This window comes from Halichoeres trimaculatus, unplaced genomic scaffold (genome assembly GCF_033239565.1).
Source record: "Halichoeres trimaculatus isolate MK-OKI-2021-1 unplaced genomic scaffold, fHalTri1.1 fHalTri1_scaffold_8, whole genome shotgun sequence".
In the NCBI taxonomy this organism is placed as follows: Eukaryota; Metazoa; Chordata; class Actinopteri; order Labriformes; family Labridae; genus Halichoeres; species Halichoeres trimaculatus.
Window position 1 is genome coordinate 16792136 of NW_027437186.1, and position 22130 is coordinate 16814265.

A 22130-nucleotide genomic window follows, 5' to 3' on the forward strand; every position below is an offset into this window, starting at 1 on the left:
CAGAACCCGGATCTGTCCTATATTTTTCAACTTGTAATCAATAAATCAATAAAATAAAAACGACTCAGTCGTTCTTTGTCATCTCTTATCATCATCAAAGAACGCCAATAAACGCGGTAAATTTAAGGTAAATAACAGAGGGTCAGATGTTTTTATTTTAAGAGTACCATGCGTATGACTTAATTGAGTTTTACAAAATGAGGAAAAATACCACGTTTCCAACAGTACCTTAATATGCTACCTTTTTATTATACGTGAATCAGTATACACTCCTTTTGACAGAATCCGATCAGTACCTATAAAAGTATCTAACTTGGTACTAATTCCTCATCACAACCTGCCTAGATAAGTGTTTCACACTCAAACCTCGGTTCACTGAATGAAAGTCTGCCGCCGTCTGATCCATCTCATCACCCTGACTTAGTTTCTAAAGCCTGTGATGGTCCTTTGACAAAAACATTGGACTTCTCATGCACCACAGAGGTTGTTCCTTGCATCAAATAGCCTCTCTGATGAGTTTACATTGGAGTTAGTTAAAGCCCTGTGGTGACATTTCAGGGGACTTTGTGCAAGGGGTGTGACAAAATGGTGGCATTAGTTGTTCTTGGGATTGGAGAAGTGCTGTGATTGGGTAGGCCTTAGTGTCAGTGTCGTGAGATCAATCGAATATTCCCACAGGCTGTGTTACATTTAAGGAACATGGAAAATGACATTTTCCTCAAAGGTCACAGCTTATTCATTCCATATGTAGTGTTTAACTAAACATGGTTTTAATTTGTCTGGACACAGAAGCTGCCACAGCCTTAAGAGACACACATTTTTACTTTATCTAAATTATATGCAAATGTTTGCCAGGGCTAATAAAAGTGTAACTTCATACAGTGAACCAATAAACTTGTTATTGTAATCAGAAAAATTGCTAAAACAAGATCACATTGCCTAATTTATAAACCTGATTTTTCTTTCTTTTTTTTTCTTTTTTTTTAAAAGAAGGGTTTGTTCTGTTGTTTCACTTTCTTTCTTGTGAAAGAAACTTTGAGCTTTTTCTCGTTTCCCTGTCTTCACTGCTCTGACTGTACATACACCAGAGTCCACATTTCAAGGTGTTAAAAAAAACACACTCCCTTTGTTTGTTTGTCTTCCTGTCCCTCTGTCCCTCTGTGTGCAATCTGTCCGTCTATTTTTGTCTGTTTATCAGTTCGTCTGTCTCTCTGCCTGTCTGTTTTCATCTGTCTGTCTGTGATATGAGCCCACTGACATGTTATTAATATTATTTTTTACCCTCTCTCTCTATCACACACACACACACACACACACACACACACACACACACACACACACACACACACACACACACACACACACACACACACACACACACACACACACGCACAATATCAGTATCTCAGGCTTGCAGACACAGCTCAGTAAGTGAATTAAGCTGGTCTGGACTGTACTAAAGCTGACACTGGCTGACATAGTAAACACACATAAAAACAGGACACAGAACAGACATGTGCACACACACACACACACACACACACACACACACACACACACACACACAAACACACACGTTATTATACTTAAGGAGAAGGCAGATAAATAATCGCTGACTGACGGATAAACTTTCACACTGAATTCTGCCTGATCAACATATTGAGATATTTTTCCCTCACTTTTACCCTCCTGACCTCTTAATTCTCCCTGTCAAAATAAAATGCAACTCCTACTTTGGCAACTACTGCTGCTTTAACCAATGATAATATCAACGGATGTGCTTGTTTTGTAGCGCCTCAAGGAGCTGAAACAGCGGGAGTTCTACAGAGCGCTCGCCTGCCGACGACAGAGGAGACGCAAGGAGGAGAAGCGAGAGGAGAGAGCACTGAGAGGGCTTCACAAGGATGAAGACAGGAGGTCAGGAGAGTGGTGAGTGAAACGTGCTTCAGCATCATTACTGAGCGGATCATGTATAACTTAAAATTAAAAATACCAATGTTGAAACACATTTGGGACGATGTATGGGTGGCTATTCAAACTGGAACCAGAACAGGGTGAGCAGAGCCTCTTCACAGGTCAAAGCAGTCTTCTCTCACCCTGACAGGATGAGACAGTACAGTAAGATTGTTGATTCAAATATTACTAAATAATATTATGTTTATTCAGCCACAAAGATTCAATGATTCTGTCAGCATTCCTGCTAAACAGATTAGCATTAAGTGATTGAATTAAAAACGACACTGATGTGAACATTTCAGTTCAGTGTGACAATCAGTCAAATGCCAGCCTGCTTGATCACTATGGTTTACATTTTAGTTGTAAGTTACGCAAGACAAAGGCCCTGTTTACATGACAACATTTCATCCAAAAACACTAAAACGCAGTGAAAAAAATCTGCGTCTACAAAGAAACGCTGAGGGACTAAAAATCGCTGCAGTAAGCATGCCAGGCCTGTAGTTGGCGCTGTAACTGTCTTGTCCAGAGACAAAAATTGGTGAATTTTAAGTGCAGAATTTGAGCAGCAGATGCACATTTTGTCAAAAGACAGTGAGCAGATTGAGCAACACAAGCGCAACATGGTAGTTTCGCAACCATCACAACAACAGAACTGTTGTGTGCACTTTCATGAAGCGGAGTGTGACTTTAGCGTTTCCACTGAAAACGCCGGCTTACTGTTTCCATGTTACACTGTTTACAGAAAAGTTCCACTCTGGAAGCAGTTTTCAAAAGTTTGTGTTTTGGGTCAGCTAAAACACTGTTACCATGTAAACGTGATACTGAAATCTAACAATACTATTGCGTTACACCCTAAAACAATTGCCGTGTAAACAGCCCCAAAGTGAGCACTAGCTTTGCTGGTTGTGCTTGGATTGCAGGACAGAATCTTGGCCCACATCAGAGATATATATGAGAGAGCAGCAGATGCACATTTTGTCAAAAGACAGTGAGCAGATTGAGCAACACAAGCGCAACATCTATATCTCAGAGATGTATATGTGCCAAGTTTGTAAGTTAGGACGCGGTCACACTGGCCAATCATGCCGTGCCTAAGCACGCTTCAGCAGTAAAGCATGTTTGGAATGGCCAGTGTGACTGCAACTGTGCCGTGCTTCGGCACGCTTCGAAGAGGTGGGCTTCGGCACGGTTTACTTCATGCATGAGCACAAGCACGCGGACAGCGCGTGCAATCCATTACATATAATCACCGCGAGCTCATCTCTCGATAATCATTTTAAACAAAGAGGGGGTGTTAGAGGGCTGTGTTGGTCAAAATCGACTCAATATAAGTCCAAAAGTCTCTAAAGTTGTAGCAGTGCTCTCTGTGTCTCATTGTGCTGACTCTGATGAGATCGCGCTTCATGTAAACAAATGCTTCACGATGACGTAGGCGGGCTGTGCGCGTGTCTGATACCTGCTAAAGTCTGGTTCATATTGGGGTAGTGTGACCGCCGGCCGTACTCTCCAGCTGGGGAGCAGCACTGCAAGGGGGCAATCCTGCTCAAGCACGGCACGTTTTGGATGGCCAGTGTGACTGCGTCCTTAGTGTCAGTGTTGTGGTGACAGGTGTGTGGCACTTATGAAGTGCAAGCTTCATAGGCCCTCAGATGACATGTCATTATGTCACCTCACCCATTTTTTCAAAGAGTTACAACTTACCCCAAGCAAGTTTGATACAACCGTCTTTGAGTGCATTAGTGATAAGCTAGCTTGGCTTAGAGCTAACAGCTAAAATATTACCACAAACAATCGGAATGAAAGATAGCTAAACAGACACAGACAGTTGAAAAGTTCAACTACAAAGCAGGTCAGGCTATGTGACTACAAAAATAATTTGAGAGGAGAAAAAAACCTTGCGTAACTCAAAATTATGTTTTCCCTCATGTTTTTAAGTGTCTGCTTCTGGACACTGAGCATGTGCAGAGCGATTCAGGTGATACCTAACTTGTTCGTGATTGGAGCAAGTGCTTTAATTGTCCCCAGTCTCCCCCACAACCACAAGTAAAATGACTTGTCTCAAACTCAACTTGTGGAGCAAAATGCTGAATATCTTGATTGATAAATTAATTTCCAAATTTTATTTTGACAAGTGAACACAACAATTCGTAAAAACAACCTTTGACTGTAAACTGATTAGTAGTTTACAAACTTAAGCATCAATGTTCAAATCACTTTAAACCCTGAATTCTTGAGTTATATGACACAAAGAAATCAAAATGAAATAGTTCAACATGATGGAGTTAGTTTGACCTTTTCTGCTCAGCTTTTTGTCGATGTTCTGCCAAGTTTATTTATCGGGTTGCATTAATCTCAAAGTAATCCTCTGCAATGAACAACCTGCTGTTTATGTTTGTTTAAGATCCTCTATGGATGAGTGTAATGTTAAAAATCTACATGCAGTATCATTCTGAGTTTGCACTCTGGAGGAGAGCTTAAACATCTTGGACTATGAGTTATTAGTCTTAACAGAAATTAAAATGAAATAAAAAAAAACAGTAAAATAAGATAAAAAAAATAAAAACAATAAAAAGAAAGGCGGAACCCTGAAAGAAAAAAAATGACAAAACAAACCCAGAGATTTGGAAAAACATGATGTTGGAATCTGGCTTGTTCCCTCATAAAATTCATTTTTATGATGAGAGTTCATCTGGCGACCTACCAAAAAGAATTTGGTCTCCCAAAATATATACGATAGCGCATGAATGCAAAATTTGAGCTCAGGGCTGCGAGTCAAAACCTGAAGACGCCCACTCAAAAAAATGAACGCAAGTCTCCGCCAAGAAAATAGTCCCCGAAGACTCGATCAAACATCCATGACTTTTAAATTTGTGCATGAAAGTTTGAATCTAAAAGTGGGTCTGCTTGCTCACTTTGGTCCAACTTATATTTAAAGACAGTTAATACGCCCGCTGACATGTTGGTTTTGCAGAGTGAACGTTTGAGGAAATGTATCTGAAGTCGAAAACACAAGATCACTAACTAGCTCCCTGCTTACAACGGGTGTTGGCACAGCAACCAAAATAAGCATCTGGCTGTGCGTAAAGGAGATAATCAGCATGACCATGAAGGGCCTCTGACCAATCATATCGAGCGGCTGAACCCGCCCGCCGCATACAGAGAATTGGTGTCGGCTGTCACTGCCATTTTCATATTCGCAACAATGCAGTTTGGCTCCTGGCACAACGAGAGGGAGGGAGAGAAGCATGAACAAATTGATTTTCAGCTGGATTTCAGATTTACTGTCACCACTCGTCTCCTTGTTTCCTTCTCTCCCCGTCCTCATGTGTTTCCTTTCACCCCTTCTTTTATTACTGGACTTTTTATCCTCTCTTTAACTCTGCTCCTCCTTATTTCCTCTTCTCTTTACCTCTCCTGTTTTTACTTTCCTTTTCACCGTTTCTTTGATTTCTGTCATGCTCTCCTTTCCTTTTTCCCTTTCCTACTTTCCTTCAATCCTTTCTCTTCTCTACATATCATTGACTCTCTTTCTCCCTCCCCTTCAGCTGTCTTTATTCTGCTCATCTCTTGTCTCCTTTTTTTCTCCTCTCCGCATCATCCTTCTAATCCTCTTTTTTCTCCATTTTATCCTCTTTCCTTCTCGCTTTCCTCTCCTTGCTATTTTCTTTCCTTCTTTCTTTCCTACCATTCTCTCACCCACTCTTCCGTTTCTCTTCCTTCTTCTCATTTTTCTCCATTCTTTTCAGCTGTCTCCTTGTTTCCTTGTCTCCTCAACAGTCTTCTCTTACAAGTGATGCCTTACATCCTCATTTTTGTCTACTTCTCATTTTTTCTTCCTCCTTCCTCTCTTCTCTTGTGATATTTATGTTTTCTTTCCTTTGACTTCTTTTCTTTGCTTTCATCATCTCTCATCAAATGTGTCCTTGCCTCCTTCACTCATTGTTATCTGATCATCTTGTTTTCAGCTGCATTCATCATCAATTTCTTTTCTTCCCTTACTCCTTTTCCTCTCCTCTCCACTTTTCTTCCCTCCCCTTCTTTTTGTCCTATTTTACCTCTTTCCTCTCATTCTCCTCATCCTATGTCTTATTGTTCCCTCCTCTCCCAACTATCCTTTTTTACTCCTTTTATTTTCACTTCCTTTTATCCTCACTTTCCCTGTTCTCCTCTTTGTATTTTATTGTTTTACAGATTTCTCCCTCCCTTCTTCCTGATTTATTCATTATACTTTTGATTTGCCCCATTCATCTCATCTTTATTGGTTCCTCGTCATCTCCTTTATGCTCACTTCTTTTCTCTTTCCTTTTTCAACTCATCCTAGCTTGTCCTTCCTTTTCCGTCCTTCTCTTCATCACTTGTCTTGTATTTCTCAACTTTCTTTTTTGTTTCCTCTCCTCTCTTTTCCCCCTATTTTTTTCCATTCCTCCTTTCAGTCCTCCATAATCTCTTCTCTTCTCCCCCCAGTGCTCCTGGTTCTGGCCCCATGTTCCGGTCCACCACGGTGGCGGTCGAACCAGGAAACCAGAGCAGTCCTGATTCGGTGCAGAGCTTGGCCAACATGCATACAAGCAGCTCCTCCCTGGGAACAAGTAAGGTTTCTTCAGCTTAAAAGACGAGCACTGTGCCGCTTAAATAGTTAATGAGCATGTGTTTGGTTTCGCTGATGGAGATATCACTCTTGATATTGAGGGATTAACCAGAGTGTGGTCTGCTGCAGTAGCGCTGGAATATCTTTATCAACAGCAGACTTTAGAGACAAAATGAACAGCTCGGAAATCTTTGCATAAGATTAGATGAAATGAGATAAAATCCTTGGGGATGAGGGGTTACGGTTTGGGGAAGAAGTGGTACACAATTTAACAACAGGAACATGTTCAAGGCAATTATATGCTAAATGAAAAATGACTCCAGGGCCTCGGTCACACTGGCAGAATTTCGGACCAAAACCAATTGATTTTCATAGAACAGCAGAAATAAGTGGATTTGTTATAAAACAGCACTCTGCTCAACTTGGGGGAACTTTCTCACACAAAGTCTTGCTGCTGACCGATCGGAAACAGTCTTGACAGGACTGACCTTTGTGGTAAAATAGTACTGGACAATAGAGGGAGGCAATCAGTGTAACTTGAAGTGCACCATCTAAAATTATAAACCGCGGCTCTGCTGAGTAATGTGCTCCACAAAGTGAAAGGTGGATGGTACATGTAATGGGCTGTTTGAAAGTGACTAACTTTCTATTACATTTTTACTTGTTGTTTTCAATTAGAGTTTAGTTTTATTCAAAGTGTCTTTTCCAGTTAAGTTTTTAATTTTTGGGGAAAGTGCTCAGTTTTAGTTTAGTTTTAATTCATTTCAGCATTGGTTATATGGGAACTGTGGGGACATAGGGCCTCTTTTTAAAAAATAATCCTAAATGTGGGAACATTGTGGGAACATCCCTTACTTTGACAAGGTAAGCTAGGTGAGCTTTCCCGTGTGACCTTTTTACATGGACTCTGAGATGAGAGGGGCTTTTCCCCTAATAAATGTTCTGCTTACTCTACCACCTTTACCTAAATGCAAGGCACCTTCTCCTCTCAGAAACATGGACATATTCAAAGTATATCCCAAATGGGGCTCCAAATACGGCATTCTCCCAACTTTGGCCATCATGAACGTTCTGCTCATGTGTGGATGTGTGCTTGCTTGTGCACATACGCAAACTGGCGTAAAAACAGAAAGTAAACATAAACATTTTGTTTCCCCAGAAAATAAAGAGTATAAATATGATATGGATTGACAAAGACTAAAACTAAAGACATTTTCTCTGCAATTGTTGTTTATTCTAGTTTATTTTGTAAACTTACAATACACTTTAAGTTAGTTATTGTTTTTTGTAAGATTTCTTTTTTATGAAGTTAACAAATAAGTTTTTTTTTCACCTTTAGTTTTTGTTTTTTTGGTTAGTAATATAATATCCTTGCCATCCACACAGGGTCACAGAGTCTAAAGACCTATTTATACTCCCATTACGTGTGACACCTGCTGGGAGGTTTGAAGGCTAGTAGGGATGGGTACCTTTCACATATGAAACGAAACGGTAGTGATGCCCGGTACCTGGCCATCAGTACTGGTACTCAACGGTACCATTTTTTGGTACTTTTTTGTGTTTTTTATGTGGTAAAAAATATCAATTTGTTAAATAATAAAATATAAAAAGTTTACAACCGAACATATTTCTATAATTTATAAACTTGCAATGCTGTGTTTATGTCCACCATGAAAATTTGCCTACTCTTTCTTTTAGGTACCTAAACATCGAACCCTTTTGGTTTTACGTGAATCGGTATTCGGTACTTTTGACAGAATTAGGTCGGTATCTATAAAAGTACCTAATTCGGTACCCATCCCTAAAGGCTAGTGGTGCTAGCTCTGCTAGTGTTAGCAACACTCACTGAAATAATGATACTGTTTACCTGCCGATTCTATGACCCTGTGTTTAGCTGGTTGGTTAATTTCAGAATTTAAATATCTTACAATCATGAGCAAATAAGTCACTTTCCTCATCCCTAATATCTGTTCATAAGTTCATCAAAAACAATCAGCCCCAAGCAGATGATGAAGGTCTATCACTGTGTGGACATGCAGCACCTCAAACATACAGAGTTGTTGAAATTGAACCTAAAAGTACTGGCTGTGACCGAAGTTCAGATCCTGATAAACAAACTGGTTGCAGGGCAGTAGTGGCACTGGAGGTATTTTACGTATGATGGAGTGAAAGTTGACAGGTTTCATCTCAAAGAGTTTAAACAGGCACTCTACATGTACAAAAGATTTATTTCAGGGGTGATGGACTGTGTTCATTTTTGATTCAGCATTCAGAAGCAAAATGAGGTAAAAAAAAAAAAAAAAAAAAAAAACTCAGTCCATGAATAAACTGTTGAGTTTGGATTTCTCTGATAAACTTTCGTTTCGGTCTGAATTTGTCCTGATTCAGGAGCTGATAACAGCTCCCTTCAGTGCATCTCAAGAGGATTGTAGGATGCAAGATGGATTCATTTTTAAAAAGTAGAGATTAATAACATGAAATTTAGCAGCTGCATTTCTGTGGTTTCAAAGAAACAATCAAATGTCACTCTGTCTTTTCAAAGAACATATCCCTCACATTCAGGGAGGGTTTCTTCTCTCATTTTAAAGTTTAAACGAAAGAAAAAGTTTGACAGCTGCATTTAAAGTCGACCTCCCCGAAGTGCTAAATGTATTTTCACATTTAGTACAGCAAGAGTGATAATTTATTTGAAAGCGTCCCTCTGAAACTCAAATATTAAACAAAAGGGGTTTCTGGATTGACAGAAGACACATTATGGAAAAGTTTTAACGTTATGAGTCATCTTAAAACCTTCACTCAGCAAATAATTGTCTGAATCATTTGCCTCACTGATGTATAGAGAAATGTTACAAATGAATGTCTGTCAGCATGCTCTGCTCCAAGATAGATGTGGAAAAATGGATATTACATGTGATAAAAATAAAGCCCTTAATCTTGATTTCTTTCTTTACAAGTCAGCCACTCATTCATCTCAGTGCTTATATTCTTCCTTAAGTGCATCCTTCACCCATAAATCTCATTCAGACATGTTTAAAGCAACAAAAGATTAATGGTAAAGAGGAGAAATGCTGAATGAATCTATAAGCAGCTTACTGTATGGAGAGTCTCAAAGACGAGAGCTATTTTTCTACACGTATAATTTCAAATTCCTTTCTTTGGAGTCAGGTTAGGCACATAATCCTGTTAAGTTTTGCATGTTAATGTAGCCAATGTCATCTGGTGTAATCCTTTCTTTGCTCCCTCTTCCGTTTAGATCCTCAAACCCAGCTGATCCAGCCCTTCCTTCCCCTGGACCCTGTGCTGGAGACCAGACTCCTGAGCAGCTCACAGTGGGGGTACAGCCAAATGGATGCCAGAGACACCGCAACTCCTGCTGACCACTCCAGCATCCTCAAAAGAAAACAAACTGGCCACGATGACCCCTTCACCTCCAGTATCACCCCTGACAAGACACCAAACTTTTACACTTCGAACAAAATCCCCTGGGCTCATAATTATTTAAGCAGCTCCAGGGACATCCCAACAACTGCTGCTGCTGCTGCAATCAACGGCTCCATTTTCAGCACAACTAATGTCACCAACTTCAGCGAGACAGTCCAAAGTACCCCAGCAGCCATTACCACCACATCTGATCTTGATGCTAATAGTAGCAGAGCAGTGTGTGGACCAGATGGAGGCCTCAAGTCCGTCCCAAGTAGAGTCCGTCCTGTGTCCTTCTCACTGCCCAAAAGGAGCTGTGTCCTCCTCCATCAATCAGCAGCTGTTTTCATCCAAGCAGGGCAAGGCTCCGGCCTGTCAGGCAAACAGGATTTACTGACAGCACAGGCACGAGCCAAAGATCTGGGGGAGAAAGTCGTCCATCAGCGGCTCAAATCTCCTTTATCTGCAGTCGTGGATAATGTAGGTGTGGATCAGTGGGACACTGGAAACCAGTGCAGTGTGGACAGAAAAGTGGCAATCCAACACTCTGAGACTGGAGCCAACATGTCTACCGAGAGGGGAACCGAAGAAGAGTCTCGGACTGGAGCCCAGGTTTCTTTATGTAATCGCAGTGTGATCAGAGTTGAAGACTCTGTTATGAGTGGGAAAGAAGCCCAGCTCTCCTTATGTAATGACAATGGGACTCAAGTCCAAGTCAGCCTGGAAAGTAGGACTGAAGCTCATCTTTATTTAAGCAGTGGGATACCAGCACAGGTTTCTGATATCGTAAGCACAACTGTGACTGAAAACTCTGAAAGCAAGACAGAAAAGCAAGACGATGTGGATCATGGGGAAGAGTTGAACCCTAACCATGATGAAGCGAGGGATCTCCTTTGTTCTGCGACAAATCAGCCTCAAAAGTCAACTTCTATTTCTGCTGAGACCAAAGAGTCTTCAGTCCTAACACAGGCCCAGGGATCCAGTTCCTCCCTCTCACACTGGGTTAAAGAGTCAACCCCCCTGACTTCAAGTCGTCCCAAAGAGCCATTTTGTCCCGTCCTCAGCCGAGATGGTACCAGAGTTCTTCTCTGGCCATCAGAGATGGTCAGATACACCAAGACCTCTCCCTCCATCTCTTACAGTGTTAATCCTCTACTGTATGACTTCAGAGCACATAGCAGGACCAAGGGAGGGGGGGAAGCAAAGAAAGAAGGGCTGGAGGAAGGTAGGGAGAGAGTAAAGTCACCTGTGATCAAACAAGCCAACTGTCAACAGAGGCAGGAAGTAATGGAAAGAGAAGAGGAAGGGAAGATAGATGAAAGAGAGGACGAGGATAAAGGAGCACGGGCAGGAAATCCTGTGGAACTTGTTGCTGGTTGTAGCAGCGCCGCCACAGCTTCAGACTCAAGCAACTGCCATGATGAAAGTCCTCAAAAACTTGCTCCTGTATGCCAACTTGTGCCAACAGTAGGCGTTCAAACAGTGAGGAAGAGGAGGAGGGGGAAAAGAGGAGGGGTGAGGAGAGGAATAAGGAAGAGGGGGAGAAGGAAAAGAGGAAAGGCAACAGATAGAAAGGAATCGGAGAGAGTGAGAAGGGCAGTAAGTAGTGTTTCTGAGAATCAGATGTTCGAGGGGAAAGAAGAGAAGCAGAAAAGAGAGGGCACAGAGAAAGATGAGAGAAGAGAAAAGGGGCCATTAAGTAATCTTGCAGCGCATCGGCTGGTTGGAGGGAGAGAAAAGAAGATGAGGGCAGACGAGGGAAGGATAAGAGGAGATCAGACGGAGCGAAAGGGGGCAGGTAGAAATGACGAAAAGAGTGGAGAGCTATTAAGTAATCTTCCCGTGAATCGGTGTAATCGGTGTAACCAGCTGTGTCTGCAGGTGAAAAGGGAGGCCAGCCAGCATCAATCCCAGCAATCAACCTCCGGGTGGGGCCAGGGGCTCAGAAAGCTCCTCAGCAGGGATGCAGCATGTAACTCAGTGATTAGCCCCGTCCCCAGGTCTGTTATAGAGATGCCACGCTGTCCTACAATTACACCCGGCCCTGCTCAGAATGACAGAGAGACGGGGGAGATGAACAAAAATACACAAGCCGGAAAGGAGAAAGGGTGGGGAGGTGAGGAGCAAAGGAATCCGAGGGAGACGGAGATAAGAGCTGTTCAGGATGCTAAAGAGAATGTGTGTAACCTGGTGATTAGCCGTGTCTCTTTTCCCTGTCGAGAAGCAGCACGCGAGCCTGAAATTTGTCTTGTTCAAACACCCTGCAAGGAAGCAGCACGCGATCCAGCGATTAGCCTTGTCCCTGCTCCCTTTGGGGAAACAGCATGCAGTCAAAGACAAATACTACCTGCAGGACACAGCAATCTGGTGTCAGGCCCAGCCCCAAGCTGCTCCACACAAGAGACAGAAACACAACCGAGAATGAGATCAGCCTGCGCAGACATGACCCTCCCAGGTGATGCGAATTCAAAAGGCGTCGTGTTGAGAAGCTTGGTGACAGGTGGCAAGAGGAAGATGGAAATGCTGGAGGCTGGAGAAGTGCCAAAGAAGAAACGGAAAAGGGGAAGAAGGCAAACAAGGCGACTCGGTCCTGCATTGAGGACTTGTACCCAGAAACAGGAAGGAGCTGGTGATGTGGTAAACCCTGACCCTTGCAGAGATGAAGCGTCTTGTATGCAATGGGGGACACTTTCCGACAACTGCATCAGTTGCAAAATCACTGAGTGCGGTCAAGAGGGTGGAAGGAGTGAGAAAAACACAGACTGCCACTTCCTTTGCAAGGCACAACACTCTGAGTGTCCAAACACAAACATCAGAGAGGAAACACTCAGCTGTGACCCCACTGACACACCGAGTACCTTCTGCCGCTGTGATGACAGTGGAGACGGAAACTCCAGCCCCAATGACCACAGCCACTTTAGCTCTGATTCTTCTGGAGGTGAAAACTCTTTCAGTGACTGCAACATATGTGACACGTCAAACGACCACAGGCAAAGGGAGGAAGAGGAAGACGAGGGTAACATCCTTTGCAACAAAGACAACAAACATAATGTGAGCCATGATGTGGATGAACTTAAGCCACAAAATGAGCGGGATGCAGCCAGCTGTGAAGTCCCAGACACACCTGTGGATTTAATACCAAAGGACTTCTTTACCTGTAGCACAAATGACACACACACTGACCACTGTCAATATAAAAACACATCCGTTGACTCGAGTCCTATCAGTCATTGTGACAAGACAATCTCCACAAGTGAGGAGAATCAAACCAAACAGCAGGGTCACAACCACTTTAGTGATCACAAAAAGAGTGTTGATCAAAGCAACGGAGCGCACTGTGACGATATGGACAGTGGTCAGTGTCATCATTTCAGCAGTCAACTCGATGCTGAGTGTAACCTCTGTGGGTTCAATGGTGTTAACGCGAGTATCACCAGATATGCTTCTAACACTCCTGCACTCATGAGCACACTTAAGGAACAGAGGGAGGATGAAAGAGATCTTGAGAGGGTGAGAAAAGAGGAGGAGAGGAAACAGATGGAGAGGAGAAAGGTGAAAGAGAAACAGGAAGAGTGGGAGAAAGAGTGGGTGAGGAGAAAAGAGAAAGAAAAGGAGGACAGGGAGAGGAGGAAGGAGATGGATTTGGGGCATTTCTTCACAGAGAAGCGACCTTGTTTTCCTCACACCCTGCCTTCACATTGTGTCCCCTTCCACGGTCCCCTCCTCCTCCCACCTTCCCTCTCCTCCTCCTCTTCTTTCTCCCTCCATCACACCATCATCCAGCATCACCTCTCCCTCCTTCCGCCTCCGTCACACCTACCTGTCCCCTCATACCCCCATCTTCTCCCCTCTTTCTCCCCACATCTCTCACCTCTAGCTCTTAATCCGGCGCCTGCTCCTCCACCACCTCCTCCTCCTCCTCCTCTTCATCCCTCATTCTACACCTCATCCCCAATCCCCCTACTGGATGCCCCTGGTCCGTATCCATTAGCAACAGCATTTCATCCCTTGCAAGGTCCCCACCCACCATTGTATCCCCCGCCCCATCCTGCGGTCATGCCCTTACAGATGCTGTTTTAAAGAAGCGAGATCAGTAAGAAAAACAGGAACGGCAGGTTTTCATATTTTCAAAGAAAGAAGTTGTCACCTCAAAGCGGTTTTCACCTGCACATTTAGAGCCCGTCTGAAATGGAAGGCAGAACAGTTTCCACAAGACTTCAGTTGAAAAACAAAATCCAATCTTTCTTAAAACTAAACCTCTGGCAACCCCATCACCCCGTCGAAACTCTCCAAGCACTGATTCACTCATCGGGTAAAAATGATAGCTAATTATCCTCATCAGCGGCAATTCTGTTCAAAATGAGCCTCAGGTGTGCAGCTACGGGAAATCGGGTTGGGGACACACAGCTGGGCTCGTTTCCCTCAGCACAAATATGTTGATGCAGTTTTTGCATTTTTAACAAACGCCTTGCTTGGTTTAAACCTTTCAAGGAAATTAAAACAGTGGTCTGCGACTTTAAAGGACAAATCCATCATTGTACAATCGCATATCTTTAATCTATGATAACTAATGCAGTATTTTTTTCCTCTTGTTTAAATTTACATGTTCTCCCTTAAGAGCTTCCACTTCAGCTTCCTTCTTTTCCCCTGAATGACTTTAAGAGGCGTGTGTGGCTCTCAGCAGAAGGTTATTGAGAGCCATTGACCTGCATTACTTTTTCAACAAGCTTCTGTTTTGCAGGCATAAGTTAGAATGGGTCGACTCAGTCTTCATAATAGATTGAAAAGAGGTGCTGGAGTTGGCTAATACCTGTATCAACTGGTGCTGCACGGCTTGGTAATATTGTACAGCTGATGGGCAAAACCAAACAGACTGGGAACAATCAGAGGCGAGGCTGTTATAGTTGCAACACATCTAGTGCAAATCACAGCTTTTGTCTACCAATGTATTTCCACATCCTCAATTCAAATTTGACCAAACATATGATATACGAAGCACCTTAGGAAGTAGATATAATTTGATAAATTTTTCGTTTTCACAAAGACAGAAACATTAGTTACTGTAGATCCCCTCTATTTAATTTTCTTTTTGTCTGTTAGCCCCTTTTGTGTGGTTCAGTGTAGAAACAAAAGTTGATGCTGAGTGATATTTCAACCCAAACCACAGTTTTTCACTGAATATTACAAAATATATTGATGCCCAGATCTGACTGGACTTCCACTTGAAGGGGCTGTGAGGAGTTTGAAAGTGATCTTGAAAAAGTCTCCATTCTAGATATATGCCTGATTGTAATCCAAACTTAAAAATGAGATTATGAGCGCCGATATTGCTGGTTACAGGTTATTTTGAACTGCTACTTCTTAGCTTTCAGGCCGGGGTGAGCAGGACCAGATTGATTTACGACACGTTTAGGTCTCTATGACAACACCACGCCAGCTGACAAAAGTTTAGTAGTAAGAAGATATAAAACACAGAAATCTGTTTTTTTTTCCATCTGCTAAAAACGATTTCTGTGATTAATTTTGTAGTGATGGTGGACACAGGAGCCTAGGTGTCAGACAAAAAAAGGACAGAGGAGCACAAGAAAGCTGAACGGGAGGGTGATAACGCCTGAGCTAAAGGCTAACAGGAGCTAAACTGTTTGTGATAATGTTCATTACAACCCACGTGCAGCAGTTATTCTGCAGTGGTCTGTTCAAACTTGAGAGTCTATCAATAAAATGAAGAGTGAGGTTATGTTAGCTCTGCTTGGTAGATGACTGGCAGGACAAAACCAGGATTCACTAACGTTACACATTTCAGACTTGTCTTAGAGCACCAAAATACATACAGTGACAGTGTTTACTTGTTGTCACGTTAGCCTACAGCTACTTCGGTGCACCAGGCTGCCGATAGCGCTACATATAACTGGCTACTACAACATTTGCTTGTTGTCATATTTCAAACCGTATCGCTACGTAACTGTAGTGATAAATACTTTACCTCAACACATTATATCCAGTAAAAAGTTGTCTTAAACAAAGAAAATTTGTTTCGAGACTCTGGGCCACAAGGTGGCAAGGGAGTGCAATTAAAACAGATCCTCCTCATAGCATCTTCAATCTAATGTTGAATTTGTCATCTCAGATGCTTTACAAAAAAGCTGGTCCAGACATGTTAATGTGATAATTTTAACAAAGGCTCAACTCTGTTAACGTCAAGAAAGAAGGCTTATGAATTCTTCAGCCCATGATTTGTTTACGTTCACATACAGTCTCTGTTGTGAACGCACTAGAATACCCACGCCACAAAGGTTTGCTGTGGTGTCACCTGAAGCAGTACTCTTTGAAAGGTGTTACACACCTTTCAGCTGACAAAAGTGTGACACACACTACTTTGAGTTTGTTGTATTGAGATGGAATACAGATCATGTTTATCTCAGCTTACACACCCACTGAAACAGACATGAGTGCAGGAGCTGTTTTCCAGCCCCTCCTAAGGTCTGTCTCTCTCCCTGTGACTGCGAACGTCAGGGCAAAATGTTAAGTTTAGAAATAAGCTTCTGCTCTTTGATTTTGAGGGACTGACTCCAGCGTCTGACCTTTACTCTTGACGTTTCAGGCTGTTGATTTTCTGCCAATCTAACTCTGTTGCGGCTGCACTAAAAATACCCCAATGAGGTGGATAACTTTACATTTAGTGAGTCATCCATGGAAACAAAGGCCAAAGCACACACGGAAAGTAATTCAGAGCACCATGTGGCACACTCTGACTCAATAGGGCTTTGGAGTCGGCGAGGAGAGGTGCTGTGAGGATTTGATTGTCAGAAAGCTAGAAACGTCCGTTTCTGAATTAAATTCCTGCTCTCACGTGGCCTTACATTGGTTTCAAGTGAAAGTCTTATTTCCTAGATTATATTTTCAGACACAATAACACGAAAAAGGAACTCTCACATTGAGTCACATGCAGGAAGTTAAGTGTTGTTTCCCACTGAGTGGATTTCTTTCTGGGAGTGAGGGGTTAAGACAAAAGATGTGAAGAGGTGTGGATCAGACCCTCTGCCTTCCTAAGGGTCCAGACACTCTGATTTGTGTCGTCTCATTTAGCAGAAATACCCGACGATTGACAGAACTGAGCCTTTAGTGGTATGACTGGCAGGTGAAGTGAGGAGAAATGAGCAGAGTGACGCCCACACTTAGCCACAGATTTGTTTTTCCCAGTTGTTTTCCTCTCCCTCCTATGAAGTTGAACATCTGGCTGCGGTGGCTTTGGGGCATCACTGGCAGCGCCGATCCATCTCAGCGACTATAGATTATCCTGGTGCAGACGGCGATGACAAACACATCCAAACAAATAAAAATATGCATGAAAAATTGTCTTCAGGAGGCTCATATTGCAAGTGAATCTCCATCCTTATTCTCACTTCAATTTCAGGCAAGAACTGTAAATTATTTTGTTTTTTATTGAGCCCATGAGCTTGAAAACACACAGTTTAAGCATAACAGCTGCCTGCTAGTCGCTGTTGTTGACACAGTGATGCCCAGGGTGACGTACTTTAGCTTAGTCTGCTGGAGGTGCTTCTGAAAAGTGTTAGCGACTTAAAACTTATGACTGCTTCTTCTTCTTACAGCTCCGAGTGCAAGAAATAGCCAGGTTCATATTTAGCTGGCATGTTAGCACTCATGTTCTCGCCTGTAGCTCTGTACAACAAGAGATTTGAAACCATATGTTCTCTGAGAAAAAGGTTTTATTTATTCATTGTGATAAATCTGTACATTAGAGAATTAAAGATGCTGTTATTAGATGTATTTTTGTAGAGAAGCCTCAGTTGAATGAGGCAGAGGTTTTGTATCATGTACTCTGATGCTATTTTAGCGAGTATGTAACTCCACTTTATTTGTCCTCTTGTAAAGCTGTTGTACATATGTTACTCATGGGGTGAAATCCTCATGTTTGACTTCCTCTTAGTAACAGTTCTGTCAAAGAAATGTGTTATGATCCTGATAAAACCCCAAAATTGCCTTTTTTTAAATGTGTAATCGAATTCCAGCTGACTCATATCCACAGATATTATCCCTGCTCATACAATAGAAAAGGAGATTACTCTGAAAATTAAAAATAAACCAGTAGACTGAACATCCCTGTGTCTTCTTGTCATTGAGTTTCATTTACAGAGACTGAAGCATCACTTTGTGTAAATCGATACTTCATCTGAGTGAAATAAAAAGCAAGAAACAGAAATATTCAGTGGAAAAGGTTCATTCAGAGAATATTTGACTCACTTAAAAGGAGCTTTGTATAAATAGAAAAACATGAACTCACACACACTCCCTGTGTTGATCAGATGCTTTGGGACTGAGACCTTGAGTATGTGTGTTAGTGTCTGTAAATGTGTGTCAGTGCGTGTGTGTGAGCCTCCAGAAGCCCCTCAGACAGCTGGGACCATCATGCTCAATGACTAAAATAGCGTCAAAACTCAACATGTTCGGCACCTGGGGCTGTGTGAGTGTGTATTGCATGAACTTACAATATTAGTGTGTGTAAGTGTGTGTGTGTGTGTGTGTTTCTTAGGGGCATAAAAGCATCAAACACAGCAAGTGTGACAAGCCAAGTTCACTTTATAACCGAATCAATGGTTCACAGTAATTTGCTGTGGTGACCTTTAAAAACCAACGAGAAACCTTCTGACATTAAAACTTGACTGTGTGAGATTAGTTTCAAAATGTGCGAGTGTGACTTCTGGCCCTGAACGCAGCTTCGTACCGTCTTTGTGGATCCTTTTTTCCCCTCTCTGTATGCTTTTGCAGAAAGGTTGATGGATGCTTCGGCTCAGGCAGCACTTTATGGTGAATGCGCTGATAGACTCAGCGGTGCAGCTGCGACCACGTGTTACGGTTTGCTTCCTGCTCTTCAGCCGCAGAAACTGCTCAGAGACATGTCCCAAAAACCTCAGCGGTGGCTTGTTGTGTTCTTCACCAGCAGCAAAGACACGAAGCTGGTCCATTAATGAGCCATTATGACTGCTGTCGCTCTCTTTGGGCTTCACAAGAAACACAGTCTGTTGAAAGATTCATGAAATTTTCTTACAGAAATAACTTTAAAATGATTTATGTATCAAAGAGCCTCAAGGTAGAGAGCATCACTGGTTTGCGTGTGGGAACCTGTCATGAAAAGATGGTGTCTGGATCTAGGGATAGAATTGTTTATGAAAAAAAAAGGTTAGGGGCACATGTGCTCCGTTCGGTTCTTTCTTTCGGTTTTTTCTTTAACAGCTCAGTTTGAAGCAAGTATGTAGCTCCGATCATACGCATGTGTAACACGAGGTGAAGGATATAGCAGAACAGTTGTGGGGAGGCGTGTGTGTTGTATATATGACGAGCGAAGAACACAGAGTCAGAGGGTGTCCCTGTGGCACTGAGTCGTTCTGCTGTCTGGGAGCTCTTTAGATTAGACTTCAGACTCCTCTGGTGAGTTTTTTTAAAGAAGACAATTCTTGCGTTTGGACTCTGATGGTGAAGCGTGTGTCTCACTATGGTCACTTCTGCCGAGTTCATATTTAGACATAAAAAAAACAAGAATGAACAGAAGAAAGTTAATTTGTAGTTCTAAACATATGCAAATGGATTATTATTCAAATTGGACAGCAGAGTCGTTTAGTGACTTTTAGTGGCTTCTGGGACAACCAATACTGACTTTCATTACTGAGGAGTTGGCATTATGGGACTAGCAATGTTTCACCCAGCTTTAATGATGTTTCCAATGGAAAACAGCCTCATTCTTTCAGGTTTTTCATCACTGAAAATGACAGAGTTCATATATAATCTGTTAATAGTGGATTATTAGGGTATATGGTAAAACTAAAGGTATTAAAAACAACAACGTAAACCGAACCAAAAACAGTAACCACAAAACCTTGATAAGAACCGAACAATGGATTTTGTGAACTGTTTCATCCAGTGGCGATTGCTCTAAGACTACAAGGGAAGCTCAGCTTCCCCTAAAATGTCATTGGATAAATGCTGGGCTTCGTTCCGCCCATCTGACGCTCATTGTCTCTGTGGGTCTATGAGGCAGTGGGCTGGCCTGGACGCTGGGCTTCTGCATGATGATTGGATGATCTGTATGAGGCCGAATCCCTTTTTGATTGACAGTGAAATGAGCCAGTCAGCGATCTTGAAGTATAACCCTCCACCGGAGCATCTTCTGAGTTGTTTTGCACTGATCTGGAGGCTTTGTCAATCCCCAGCAAGTTAACCTTTCTTAAAAACAACGATCGTTGAGAGAACACTGGTAAAATCCCTGGTAAAAACACCTGGTTGGTACAACAGGGTCACAGATCATTTTCTTGAAAAGGAACAGAGGGTAGAATTTACATTTAAATAAATAAACAAATTTATGATGTAGGCTGGAAAAAAATGAGCTTCCCTCCTAGACTGACCAGCAGCTGCCACTGGTTCCATCCCTATCCGGATCAGAACAAAATATGAAAATACGGAGAAATAACTGAAACAGATGTGTCATAAGTTAAAAAGGATGTTTCATTGAAAACATAAGTTTAATGCTACTGTCCAGTGTTCAGTGTCTGAACATATTGATTCAGCTAAGCCGTCATCTTTTTGTCTCTTAAAAGCTGTTTGTTTTCTCTTTGTAGACTCAACACCAACAAAAACACAGCGGTCTTCATAATTTGTCAAGTGAAGCTGTTTTGTTTGCATTTTTCTTTAGTTGACTTCAAAGCATGGGTAGACTAAAAACACTGGGAAAAAAAAACATCACAACCCAGTCTTTTTCCTTACACCACTGCATTGACTTGGTCTGGGTGTCAAATGAGAGCTTTCTAAAGCACATGACCATCTGCTGGTGCATTGAAAGGGCTTAACATTTGTTTGAGTCCCCCCTATGTCTGCTAACACAGAGTCTGATGATCTGTTCAGAATCTGTGACACAGGTCTTTACACACACAAATCTTCTTCCTGTCGATTTCCAACTCTGTCATGATAAGCTGAATAACCAAACCCGTGTTAACAAGGCACAAAGTTCATGACTAGCCATTTAAAAATGTCTTGATGCATTCTTGGTTGATTCACTTTTTGAGGTGTCTTCTGCACGTGTCTGTAAAACACACATGGATGGACTGTGCCATCTCCTGTGTGTTTTTAGGAATGCCAACAAGTTGCTATGTTAGCGTTGTGCTTTATTCATGCATTTATTCACTTCGACACACCCTGTAGAGGGAAGGGTCAGAAAGAGCTCATTGTTTGAAGGAGCTGTGAGGAGCTATTTGGGATCTGTAGTGTTTTGGGACTCTGTGTCCCATAAGCACCATCACCCTCTGTCATTAAGACATTACCGTAGGCTGTAAAAGAAAAATGGCCGTCATCTCTGCTCAAAGTGAGGTCGCTGCAGTATAGGTCAAAAAATCTACCTCCCCAGTCATTCGAAATGGGCTGTGGTCAAACAAATGTTTCTCATGTCAGATTGTTGTGGTGTTTAAAGATATTATTTGGCTGCCTTGTATTCAAGTCCCTTTTTTTTCTGAAAAGTTTTGTTTTTTGTTTTAGTTTTGCATTAGTTATAAGATGTTAAAAACAAGGTTTTACGTCACGTTTAACGTTGATTGACAGCTATCATTCTTGTGTATTTTAGTAAAACTTGTTGGGAGGGAGAGAAGAGATTAGAAGCGATTAGACTCTCAAATTAAAAAGAAAAAAAATATTTTTGTCACCCGGCTCCACTAAGATTTTCCCAGAATCCCTCACAGTCTCTACTGCGCAGACTCTGGCTGCACAAACTGCGACAATGGCTGCGCCTGTGACGGGGGTATTTCGGCTTCAAAACGGTACAATGGTGAATGGCGGAGCCATGCTGTCCACTCTATATATACAGTCTATGGACATCACCCATGCCAAGACATGCCGTACTTAAGAGCCCCTGAACTTAAGTCATTTTCACAAAATCAAAAGTGGCTAGGGCTTGGTATTGCTAGGAGCCTCACGATTCGATTCAATTTCAATTCTCTAGTTTGCAAATCGATTTGATATTGATGCGATTTGCTATTGATTTAAAAGCTCCGAGTTGGATTTCCATGCCCATGTGAACATAAGTGGTATGTCACCTCACGTTTTAGAGCAATAAAACAACTGGGTGAGGAAATATTGGGATGCATTGATTCATCAATACTTTTAC

At 42.1% G+C, this 22130-nt stretch overlaps 1 protein-coding gene across 1 annotated transcript in view; it reads left to right on the top strand.

Annotated features, from left to right (window-relative positions):
- Positions 1–18073, top strand: part of LOC141795307 (uncharacterized) — an 83542-nt gene extending 65469 nt beyond the window's left edge. Inside the window, exons 3-5 of the mRNA XM_074676139.1 lie at positions 1793–1929; positions 6421–6545; positions 9798–18073. Of these exons, the coding sequence (XP_074532240.1) occupies positions 1793–1929; positions 6421–6545; positions 9798–14044 (4509 nt within the window). The 3' untranslated portion in view covers positions 14045–18073. The remainder of the gene's footprint in view (positions 1–1792; positions 1930–6420; positions 6546–9797) is intronic.
- Positions 18074–22130: the final 4057 nt, after the last annotated feature.